The sequence below is a fragment of the Zophobas morio genome, unplaced genomic scaffold (assembly GCF_036711695.1).
Source record: "Zophobas morio isolate AGI-343-1 ecotype UQ-CSIRO unplaced genomic scaffold, CSIRO_AGI_Zmor_V1 ptg000009l, whole genome shotgun sequence".
In the NCBI taxonomy this organism is placed as follows: domain Eukaryota; kingdom Metazoa; phylum Arthropoda; class Insecta; order Coleoptera; family Tenebrionidae; genus Zophobas; species Zophobas morio.
In genome coordinates, this window is record NW_026972114.1 from 10,295,107 (window position 1) to 10,308,258 (window position 13,152).

Here is a 13,152-nt window from a genome sequence, read left to right on the forward strand (position 1 = left end):
AAAAAGAAATTAATAAGGTAAGAAAGTATATATGGTCTCTTCTAAAAACACCTGTATGTGCCGCAATGAAATTTAACGATGTATAAACAACGCAAAGCAATTACTAAAACTAAATAATTTACCTCGTCGGGTATTGTTGTAAAATATTATTGGCTTTTAAGTTATTGTTTTTTAATTGTAGTTACTACGCTGTAGTAGTATTGGTTGTATTGTTTTTAAATTTTAAAGTCATTAACTAACTTATTTTACAATACGTGAATAGCAAAATTTTTTTCCTTTTTGCTTTACTGAAAGAACAGGATAAGGTTGTAGTCATGAAAAATAATGACCGTAAATTGTAACAAGTGTGATAATTGCACGACTTATGGTTTAAACATGAACAGTATTTTTTCGCCGATTTTTATTGAAATTTCTTATTCTATTTTGTGTCGTAGCTTCTCAGTAAAAAAGAAAATTTCCGTCATCCGACAACATTGCTGACAAGTTTTTTGAAACATGCTTGAAATGCGATGTTCATTAAGCCGTAAGCAGATTGTAGCTGACGGTTGAAAACTTGTAATGCGCTGAGCTTGAAAAAAAACTTGTAAAGTCGTGACTGGTACCTGTATGTGTATATTAAAAAAATATATAAATATGTCAGTTTCAATTTTTATATTAATATTGTAATAACGCCTAATTAATTTAAGCTGTAGAGTATGTGGTGAAAGCACTGTATATTCCAAAGCCAAATCAATGTAGTAGGGTGGCTACTTGTCAATAATTATTTTATATGGGATTTTCGCTAGTAAATTTTGTGTATAAACGTGGAGTTCAGCAGTACAATCATCTTTAAGAAAAAATTAGACAAAATAATAAAATAATGTTTAATTATTTTACAGTTGAAGTTAGAGGGAGGGAGGTCATGTTCATCTGCGACAGCATAACCCAATTTATTTTCCAAATTTGACAAATAATTTATGCATAATATACATCTTCCGTTACGACACAGTCAATTTAAAAACTATTATAAGGACTGCTAGGAACGATTAAGCACATGATTATGTATCTAAACTGTTGCCTTGGGCAGCCACCTACTACTTCTCCAAGAAAACATTTTGGGAAGTAATCTGCTCGCATCATTTATTAGTCCTTCAATTTGACAAGCTATTGTTTAACGTGACTTGACGAAAAATGTTAATGTAGATTTTTTTCCAATTAAATTTTTTGCTTTTTGATACTACGAATTCATTATCTAGTTTGAAATTTAAGATTTCTTAAAATTATTGTGTAAAGTCCATGAGCTGTGTCAACCTCACGAAGTCTCTGGAGCCTCAGATTTTTTAAGTTTAAAATAGTTCCTTGATATTCGTTGATGCAAGATTTATCAAAAATTGCGAAACGTCCATTCAGAACATTGTAAATCGAAAAAATCTCGATTTCTATAGCAGCGTACATGATTTGAATGCTGGTTATTTGGGTCAGCATGTTGTTTATGCCCCCAATCCTTGAATTTATCACTCCTTTATTTTTTCCAGCCGTATCGATGCATTTCCTCTTTTTGGCGGCCTTCTTCTGGCTGAACACCATGTGCTTCAACATCTGGTGGACTTTTCGGTAAGTTGTTGCGACATTTTTATTTTATTTTTGCAGCGTCCGACAAATTAAATTTAGTGACCCGGAACGCGAGTACACACAGATGTTTACAGAAATTAATTTCCCTGAAGTCGTAAAGCCTTGGAGTTTATTTATATGCCAATCGTTGCCAAAGTTCATTGATATACCGTGATCGCGATAAGAAGGGCGAAGCGCTGAAAAACACGAAAGAAATATACAAGAATGCGCTACAATGAAAAAAGCAGCAGCTGCAAATCATAACTGCAAACCGACATTTTAAACAAAGAAATTGCAGTGGCGCCAGTTACTTACAAAATGCTACTATTAAAACAAGGCTTATCCAAACCACGTATTGTGAATAACCGCCTCCCATTGTTCCGAATTGAGCTTCAGCCAGATGGTTTTTTCCAAATAAAAATTACTAAACCGAAAACCCACATCCAAGTCGGATAAGTACTTGTTTATCTTTGATGGGAATGTCTTGTATTTACCCTCGGAGGGATGCGCGTTTTCGGTTTTATCTCTTTCGACACCGTTGGTGGTCGAAACGGCGGCGCGATAAAAATGTGACTGGAATTGTCTGATTGGGTTTAGACGGAATTCGCTGGTGGAAATAGTTGGGGTCAACTGTCTGCTGTTCTTTTAGCTAAATTTAGACAGACGACCGACGACAAATAGAGAATTTTGTATTCATACTGGACGCGTTTGTATTAATAGAGCAATGGTCATAATTTTGGATGGGAACTTATATTAATGGATAAACACCATGGCGCCAGTTTATCGGACGTGGATTTATTAAAATTATATTTATAGATGGAACTGGAGTATTTTTATGCGTTTGTGCCGATTTCGTTGAAAAAGTCGAGAGCTGGAGGCAGAGGTTACGATGGTTTTTGAATCGAGGACACAATTTCCAAACGTTTACATATATAGGATGTCTCAATCGACTGTGGTTTAGCATTTTGATTTTTCAGAACATATCTGAAACCAAGTTTAAATTCTACAGAATATGTAATTCTTCGTATTGTTTTGTAAAACCTAATAGTTTATCTTTATGTGAAAAGAAAAACAAACTAAGTTTCAGAACAGTTGAGTTCATTATTTCGTATTAAAAAAAAGGCCGCTTTTTTTTTTTAAATAATGGTGAAGTTATCCTGTAATTTTGGTTAAAAATGTGTGTTCTTCCAGCATCGAAAATTGATACTTATTCATTTAGTTTACCTTTGAAACATTTAACATAAAAAAAATTATCGCTTGTCGCTCCATCGCTGATGTTTGTCGCATGTGCACCCAACCATAATTGAGTTAAACTTGTGAGGCCTTAGATCTCCTCTTTCAGCGGATTGCATGCCTTCCCTAAGGGGAATTTCCTGTTTTGCTCACATTCTGCCAACAGTTTGAATTTCATCCGTCTAGTCTGATGTTCACCAAGAAAAAATTCTAAACATTGTAACTTGAGCACGTTACATTGCAGGAATTTTATCTACACAGCACATTAGAATGTCCTGCTGATCTTTTCAAAGTTGTGTAACAATCGTGAATAGAACCGTTTCTATACAAAACTCAAGAATACTGAAACACAGTTATTTCAATCAGCGAAAAAATCTCACGAATTTAGCCTCGCACAAATTTAACAAGCGGCGCGATTTTTCTAATTTGACCGAAAACACGCAGACAGGTGGATCTAAATCATCGGATTTCAGGGACATTAATTGCAGTGAAGAAATTTGCGAAATTAAAGGTTAATTTGAAAGGAAAACTAAAGTGGTTTTGTTTTGATTGAATGTGTTATTGTTGCCCGAAATTATCTAGCACATGTTTTTCCCAAGATGGTTAAAATTCTGTTTTCTCTTTTTTGGTTCACTTTTCATTGTCGATATTCAGAACGCAGAAATTAATAAAATAATTGACATGAAGATAACTAAAAAAAACTGGTCGAAATACAAGAAAACAAATCCAGTTTTTTCGAAAAATTATAAAATTTGATTATGCGAACTTTATATTTTTATGAGAACTATTACAAGCTAAAATAAAGATGTATATGTAATGTTACATTTAGACACCTATATCACTTTGGATAGGTGCAATGTAATACTATTTTCCCAAATTTTCGGGAAAATGGAGTGAGTCGTTCCCGATTTAATCCATAAAATAAATTGCCTCATTCATTAATTTTGAGTCACCCTGTATAATAAATTTAAAAACTTTTATTACATTGGTAAATCTCAAGTATAGACTCATCATATTTTGTACATTTTGGATAGAATTTATTCGGCAAAATTTTGAGATGACGTCATAATTTTTTTGGGAAGATCTAAACGAATAAATTTTGCTTAACGATTTATCATCATTGCGATAACAAGATTTTAGAGCAATTGGTTTTGCAGTTTCAAATTATTGAAAAATATTGTGATTCAGTTTTTAATTTTTTCCAAAAATTCAGAATCTCTAGATTCACACACAAGTGCAGGAGTATCTTATTTTATGAAATTAAAAAAATTTTTTATTATAAATCTTGGAGATGACGTCATTCCATTAGTGGTGGGAATGATTAGTCAAATTGTAGTTAGCGTTTAACCGTCTACATGATATTCCTAATATGTATATACAGATGTTTCTTTTATTTGATACAACCCCTGTAACTTTTTTATTCTTAAAAATAAACGTGTAGCTTTTTGAGCAAATGTATCATTTTAAAAGATCTATGTGATGGCAACCTTGCATTTATTTTATCACTTCCGGTAGAACCGGAAATGACATCAACTTCATTTTTTTTTATGGAACACTTGATATATTTTTTCATAAATGGAAAGACTGATTTTTTCTAAAAATCAAAGGCAACCAGTATTTTCAAAATCAATACTTAAATAAAATAGACGAAAAATTCATATTAATTGATGACAATGTAGCAGCTTGAAACATTGACACTCATGTCATTTATTCACATAGGTGATCTTTTAAAATGCTACAAATTTGGTCAAAGAACTATATGTTTATTTTTTAAAATAAAAAAATTACGGGGGTTGTGTCAAATAAAAGAAACACGTGGTATACGTACAAAATGTGACAACGATCGGTCCAGTAGGTCCGGACAGACAGACAGACAGACAGACGGACAGACGGAAACGGGAGACCACTTTTTCATACTTTAGAAGTCATGACATGTTGAGAAATTATGAAAGTTCACTTACGCTTGGGAAGTAACAAGCATATTACAGCCAGTAATATTGGACACACAGGTAACATGAAAGAACAATGAAACGGGAGTAGAAACTAAATAATCTTAATTTAACATCAATCAGAAGACTAAAAAGATTAAATTTGGGATAAATATAACAGAACCCTAATTCCAATGATTCTAAATTGGGAAACTATTGACAAATGTTGAAGGCTGTTGCGAAGGAAACATTAAACGGGCAAGTAGAAGAACAAAACGATCTTAGTACCTACAATAGAAATAGAAGAAGAATTAACAAAATTAAAAGTACTAAATGGTAAGACATACTTCGAGCTTCTTTTCGATATCGATCAGACACTCCCATACCTAAGAAATGTACTGAAAGTGACTGAATATTTTGATGACATTTGTTTTCGAGATGAAAAATCGATACAAGCTTAATCGTATGAACACAAAAGTATCAGTAATCTATAGTAATTGCCAAATAACCTACCTTCTAAGATAATAAAAGGCGGGTGGGCCGGGCTAGTATTTGCCAAAATAAGACTCATTTTGGCCAATGACCTACTCTTCTAACAAGATAAAGAATAGGCCATCTGCCAAAATCTTGGCAAGTATGAGACTAATTTTTGCAAATGATATATCCTCTAAGAAAATAAGGGTGGGTGGGCGGGGCTACTACCTTTTTTTAGAAGAGTAGGTTATTTGCCAAAATGAGTCTTATTTTGGCAAATCATAGCCTGGCCAACCCGCCTTAAATTTTTTTAGAGGGTAGGTCATTTGTCAAGTACTAACAAATTTCGATCCATTTTCGACGATTTTCAAAATTTAACTAATTACTTTTTCTTGTAAATTTCGGGGCGCAGAAGTCACTTCCGGCCCCATTCTTCGATAACTTTAACCTTTTTTCCAGAATTTGATAATTAATTCAGTGCACTAAAATATCACAATTTTTAAAAATTTAAAAAAATTCAATACAACACCTATAGAAAGAAGATTTTGCGTCATTTTTGCAAGCAGGTGCATGTTTTCAAGTTCAGTTCGGATTGCAGAGTTTTTGTTCGGATTAAAGAGATATCGACTTGGATTGGTACAGTGTAGGTAATACTAAAAATAACAGTAATATATTCCCAAAATTTTCTAGAAAAATGGAGTGAGGAGCCGTTTCTGATTTAATCAATAAATTAAATTGATACATTCATTAATTTTTTTAACTCACTTGTACAAGAAAATCTCAAAGATATGAATGCAATTATAACTCACAAGTAAAAACTCTTCATATTTTGCACATTTCCGGTAGATTTAGGAATTTAACTCGTTACTATGAAAACTTGCAATTAACACCTTTAAATTTCACAAGGTTTTATAAGATTAACAGTGGCAAAATCAATTTTATCTTAATAAGTACTAGGCCCGCCCACCCTCCCCCTGTTTTCTCAGAGAACATGTCATTTGCCAAAATCAGTCTTATCTTGCCAAGTACTAGAACCCGCCCCCTATTTTCTCAAATGATGTCATCTGCCAAAATAAAACTTATGTTAGCAAGTACCACCCACCCTTTATTTTCTCAGGGGGAAGTATTTCCTAGTACTGGCTAAGATAAGTCTTATTTTGGGAAATGACATATCCTCTGAGGAAATAGAGGGCGGGTGGGCGGGGCTAGTATTTGCTAAGATAAGACTGATTTTGGCAAATGGCATATCGTCTGAGGAAATAGGGGGCGGGTGGGCGGGGCTAGCACTTGCTAAGATAAGACTGATTTTGCCTCTATTAAACTTGTAAAAACTTGTTAAATTTAAAGGGTGTTAAGTTACAAATTTCCATAGTAACGAGTTAAATCTGATTGGATGTTTATTTTTTAACAACTCAGTCATTAAGTTTTTTGAGGCACCCTATTTAAGCAAATCTAAAATATATGAATGCAGTGATAAATCACAAGTATAGACTGATCATGTTTTGCATATTATTTTAGATAGTATTTATCCGGCAAAATTTTGAAATAACGTCATCAATTTTTGGAGGTAAAAGCGAATATATTTTGATTAAAAAATTATTATGCTTACCGTAAATTTAAAACACCTGCAATATTTCAAAGCATTCAGTTTGGCAGATTCAAAATTAAATTGCAAAATGTTGTTTTATAATTATAATTTTGTTCTAAAAATCTGGACGTTTCGGGTAGAAACTCAACACGGAGTCATAAAGTAAAATTGCAGAAATATTTTCAGAGGACAGATCCACGGAATATTTTCTTGATGGCATGTATGAACGGTGAAACTTCAAGTCAAAAAAACATGAAATTAGATATTTTCAGTGCTTTCAGCGCAGTCGAGAATATTTCATTCCCAAAAATAAAAAAACACGCAAATAAATTCCAAAAATAGTAATATTGTATCATAGAATTGTTTTCAGATCCCGACAGAAAAACTAAGAACAGTCCATTGAGTTGGTTTTATTTTCTATAAAATTTATATGTATATAATTACAAGTGATGTGTGGCTGAACAGCCACGTTTTGCTTTTTAATACGAACATTCTGATTTTTTTGTATCATTTTTATAAAGTGTGTGGGAAGTCATTCAGGTTATTTCATCCTGATATAACGATTAAATTACTTCAAAATTACCACTTCAATTAGAAATAAATTATAATGTCAAGAATTTATGATAGAAAAAATTATATTTAGAGACATTATAAACTTGATCGCATATTTCCGGTTTAACAAGTTCGCTTTTTAAATAAAGTCAGCTTATCTTAATTATGATTTATTTGTTGGAAATATTATAATTTTATGAATACTAGCTCTGTATCAGCTTACGTAATAAAATCTTCAAATAAATAACATCTTTTCAGTGCAAAATAATCATTCCAAATTTGCTTTCGTGGGGACTAAGTGTTTTATCAATTGTCGAGAAAATTTTAGGTCAAAATTGTAAAAACTTACATAAAGAAATTATTTTTGCTCTCATAACGTTAAAAGTGCACAAATTTGCATTGTAAATATCAAAACGGATCACCTCAGAACAATAGAGCAGTACAAAGTTCTGGAACAGTTTTACATTTTTTTGGACGTTTCGGATGTTTCTATTTCAAAATCATGTAGGCCAAAGCTCTTATTGTAAAGTTTATGGATATCTAAAGTTTGTACAATACATATATACAACAAGCAATTTTTTTATTATGCAACATTGTAAGCTCAGCAATGTTTTTATTGACGGAATTTTCAAACGGTCAGCTGGCTTTCATTGATAAAAATTTTACGATTTACACTACGATTTCTACAACGGAAATCCAAGTAAATACCGATTGTACTCTCGCATTTTCGTGAAATTGCTAGTCGTTTCGGCAAAAATATCATGTTGATTTAGTCATGTTGGTGAATAATTTTTACGAAGGCGGTTAACGAGGTCGACAAAAATGCGGTGGACATCATGTGTTCCAAATTTGAAATTAATGTCGTTTAATACCGGAGATATTACAGTAAATGTGTTTGTAATCCCGTAAGAGACGTGGGTAGCAATTTGTGTGAAAATGTAGGCCGCGAAAATTGTTTTACCTGTTAAGGTGTTTGACTGATTGAACGTAAAGAGTGTGGAAAATGAAAGAAATGAAGTTAATTTTGAAGGAACAAGCTATAATATGCACCGGAAAAAAGAAGTGTTGAACCTTTGAACTGATTTCGTAGAAACTGTTATCACCCATTTCACTCTACTATTAAATTTAAAGAACTATGTAAATAAGAGAGCGGTGAAGTCTATATATTTTTCCACACACGCAGCGTGAGAGAATAAGATATCTCTCTCATAGTTAGATAAAATGGGATCACTCTTGATCTACAACACCAATAACAAGTTAATAATATCGCAAAACCTCGTTTTCCGCCCTTTGTTTCCGCGTAGGCTCCTTTAATTAAAAACGTGAGTAAACGTTGATCGAAATGGGCGCAGCAAGTCCGTTACGAAATCGTCAGGCCGTTTTTAATAACATCTACAACCCGACGATTTGTCGAAATCCCCAATTAATTTCCAGACCTGAAAAATGCACCTCTAACAAGTGCCATTTGTCTTAGGTCGCGGAATGATATCTAAATATACCCATTAATTAAGAACTGCTCGCAGAGTGATATATGGGCTATTTCGTGCCCCAAGACACATGGCTCCGGTTCTTACCATGACCCAGATCGACTTACATACATCAGATGAAGTTAATTGGCAATCGCGTATGTAAAACGTCTAGACGGCTAATTGTGCGCCGATCGACTTGCCGGATTAAATCGAGCGCTGAAACCCTTCTAGACCTACATTCTTGCAGTTTTTGCAACTTTAATTGGAATTATCCGCGGAATCGTCTCGACTTTTTCGTAGAAAATTGCTGTCGCATGTACGCCGCTCACCATGCGCCTTCGACCATTAAAAGGTTAATGTTTTAATGGCTTCAATTAGTGACAAAATTGATTGCATGTCGGCCGGAATGGCACCGATTCTTCGTTTTTTCCGATACGGTTCGGTGCTTGCAAGACGCGGGCTGGCAGTGCTTCAAGAAAGGGAAATGCTGGTCGAGGGCATTGGACATCGGTTATTAATAGGCATAATTAGATGCGGTGAGCACGTAATTATTACCTGTGGTGAGGATTAATTCTTGCAAATTCAATTTGAGACATGTAAAGGTGGAGTCTTCGTGGAAGACTGGGTTTTATTTTTAGTTGGACTGTGAAAATTTTGCCTTTTAAAGAAATTTTCAATTATATGTATTAACCACCGGTTGCATATACCTACTTATTCTGAAAGCGAGTAGTAGAATTCGAGGAAGTGCAAAAGTGGAGTCAATGTTCGCCAATCAGGACTCCAGAAAAACATGCACCTTTGTGTGTTGTAAAGCTACATCGGGATGCAATAAGAATATAATAAGATTTAAATAAAAGAGTAGTATACAAGATGTAAATGGGTGGACAGAAGATATTTTCAAAAATAATTTGACATTAAATACTTACCAACTAAGCAAAAAAATTTTTACTTCCTGAGCGTATGCTAAGGAATTGTTATGTTGATGTTTTCTCGACGTTTCATGACCCAAGAGTACGAAAAAATGTCTTCCTTTTCCGTCTGTCTGTCTGTCTGCCGTCTGTCCGAATTTTTATTAGATAGATAATTTGCGAAACTACTGGATCGATTGTTATCAAATTTTATATGTGGCATAGAATCGCGCTAACAAAATTTCAATAAACACCTCCAGCAACAATAGGACGACGTCATCTCCACAAAATTACGTTACTAAATATTATTTCAATTTTATAGTGTACAATTTTTACTGTGGATATCAACATTTTTGGAAAAATATGAAAATTATATAACATTTTGCAATTTAACTTATTGTAAACGTTTTAAGGTTATCCTAATCATGGTAAATCGTTAATCAAAATTTATTCGTTTATCCCCTTTCCAAAATATTGATGACGTCATCTCAAAATTTTGCGGAATAAATTCTCTCTGAAAGATGCAACATATTATGTTTCTCTCTATAATTGTGGTTTATCAATGTCCTTGTAGGTTTTAGAATTATTTACACAGAGCGACTCAAAAAAATTAATAAATTAGGCAATTTATTGTATTAGGTACTGTACCAAGTACTTTATCTTTATTATCTTTCCATAAAATATGGTAACACAGATTTAATTTTTTTTCACTACTTACGATTAAAAAAAGAGCGTCAAAGTGACCCCACCCACTCACCCTTTTTCTTTTTGATCAGTGCTTTTATTGGACCAAAAGTGGATTTTGTATTGATAAACAATGGAATCTAAAAAAAAAAGGTAAAATTAACCCCACCCAGCCTCCTCTTCTTAATTTCACAGCCTTAAATTCGAAATGGCCCCGCCCACCCGCCCCGTTTTCTTTTTGATCGCCCATTTCATTGGATGAAAAGTGAATTTTATATTGATAAACAGTGGCATCTAGACAAAAAAGGTAAAACTAACCTCACCCACCCACGCTTATGAATTTCATTGGCTTATTTTACTTACTGCTAAGATGAAGATTCAATTTTATTTTGTCAAGTGGTCCAAACTTCAATTAAAAAAAAACTTCAAGCTGGCCCCGCCCATCATCACTTGCTAAGATAAAACTGATATTACCAAGTGGCATAGACTCTAAGAAAATAAAGGGTGGGTGGGCGGGGCTAGTACTTGCTAAGATAAGACTGATTTTGCAAAATGGCATACTCTCTAAGAACGTAAAGGGCGGGTGGGCGGGGCTACTACTTGATAAGATAAGACTGATTTTGTCAAATGAGGTAAAGCTGACGCTACCCACCCCGGCTGCCGAATTTCATTGGCTTATTTTGTTTACTATGAGGTGAAAATTAAATTTTATTTTTGCAATTGGCCAATCTTCAACTAAAAATATCTTCCATAGATTTGATGTCACATAAGAATAGTGTTACATTGTGCATGTTCTCCCGCCATCATCTTAGAAATTATATGTAAAGAACTTTGGAGATTTTTTAAATTAATTATGCGGATTTCGATCCATGTACTATTTTATGTATACGTGTCCTTGAAACAATGTTCATTTTCTTTAATTTTGCATTTTTTCCAATTTCAATGTATCGATTTCATAATTTTCCGTTTTTTCAACTTTAATTTTGTTTAATTTCTCGATTTCCAAATTTTTTAATATTTCGTTACTTCGATTTTTCGATTGTTTAGTTCAGTTTTTCATTTCCTCAATTTTTCAGGTTCTTGATTTTTATTTTTCATTTTCCCAATTTTTTAATTTTCATTTTCTTGTTTTATTTTCGATTTTTTATTTTCTTTATTTTTTCAATCTCTTTCGATTTTATAGTTGTCGTTTATTCAATTTTTCAAATTTTCATTCTTTGATTTTTCAAATCCCTGGTTTTTCAATTTTTAAATTTTACGATTTTTTGCATTTCTCACTTATCCGATTTTTTTTAATTTTCAATATTTCGATTTTACAATATTTCGTCTTTTCGATTTTGCACTTTTTTCGATTTTTGATCCTTCGATTTTCAATTTTTCGTTTCTTCAATTTTTCAATTTCTTGATTTCTAATTTTTAGATTTTTCAAAGTGTTCATTTTATTCTTTTTCGGTTGTTCATTTTTGATCTTTCAATTTTACAATTTTGCAAGTTTTTCATTTTTCATTCGAAAAGTTGAAAAATCGAAAAATTAAAAATCGGGAAACTAAAAATTGGAAAAAATTGAAAAATCGAAAAACTGTAAAAACGAAAAATTGCAAAATTGAAAAAGTGGTAATGTGAAAAATTGCAAGTCGAAGCACTGAAGAAACGAAAGATTGAAAACATTGGAAAACTAAAATCGAGAAACTGAAAAGTCGAAAAAAATTAATGAATCGATAAATTGGAAAGAAGAAATAACGAATCGAATCGAAAGTTGGAACACCCAAAAATTGTAAAATTGAAAAAACGAACAATTTAAAAATTCTAAAAGTTGAACAATTGAAAACCGAAACATTGAAATCAAAACATTGGGAAAAAAAAATAAAGAAAACGGAAATGAAAGATTGCAAATCGAAAAATTGAAGAAATGTAAAATTAAAAAAATCCAAAAATTGAAAAATTAAACATTGAAAACTCGTGAAAATGCAAAATCTAAGAATGAAACATTGGAAAATCGAACTGAAAAATTTAAAAAAGGATACCCGCAGAGTTGCATACCATAAAGTTGAACTAACAAAAAAATGTAAATTTGAAAAATTGTAAATCGAAAAATTTTAAAATCGTAAAATTGTAAAAATTAACAAAATAAAATACCGAAACGAAAAATGCAAATTGAAAATGTAGTGAAATGAAAAATTAAAGAATTGAAAAATCGAAAAATTAAAAATTGCACACTTGGAAAATTTTAAATCGAAAAATTACAAAATTTAAAAAACAAAAAAATGAAATTGAAAAAAACTAAAAATTATAAAATCGGAACATTGAAAAATGGAATACATAATTGAAAAAATAAAGAAAATAAAAAACTCAAACGAAAAATTAAAAATTGAAAACTCGAGAAACTGAAACCGAAAAATCTAAAAATTGAAAAATTTCACAATTAAATAAAAGAAAAACTGCAATCAAAACATTGGAAAACCGAAAAATTAAAAAAAAATAAAAAAATAAAAAACCGAAATGAAAAATTGAAAAATTAAACATTGAAAACTCGTGAAATTGCAAAATCTAAAAATTGAAACATTGGAAAATAGAACTGAAAAACTGAAAAATTTAAAAAAGAAAACCCGAAGAGTTGTATATCATAAAAAAGACGAACAAAAAAATGTATATTTGAAAAATTGCAAATCGAAAAATTAAGAAACGAAAAATTGAAAAAACGCAAAATTATAATCGGAATATTGAAA

At 32.0% G+C, this 13,152-nt stretch overlaps 1 protein-coding gene across 1 annotated transcript in view; it reads left to right on the forward strand.

The window, feature by feature from the left end:
* LOC135125852 (probable G-protein coupled receptor Mth-like 1) overlaps positions 1-13,152 on the forward strand; it is a 60,751-nt gene that overhangs the window by 25,987 nt on the left and 21,612 nt on the right. Inside the window, exon 3 of the mRNA XM_064051577.1 lies at positions 1,515-1,593. Coding sequence (XP_063907647.1) covers positions 1,515-1,593 — 79 coding nt within the window. The remainder of the gene's footprint in view (positions 1-1,514; positions 1,594-13,152) is intronic.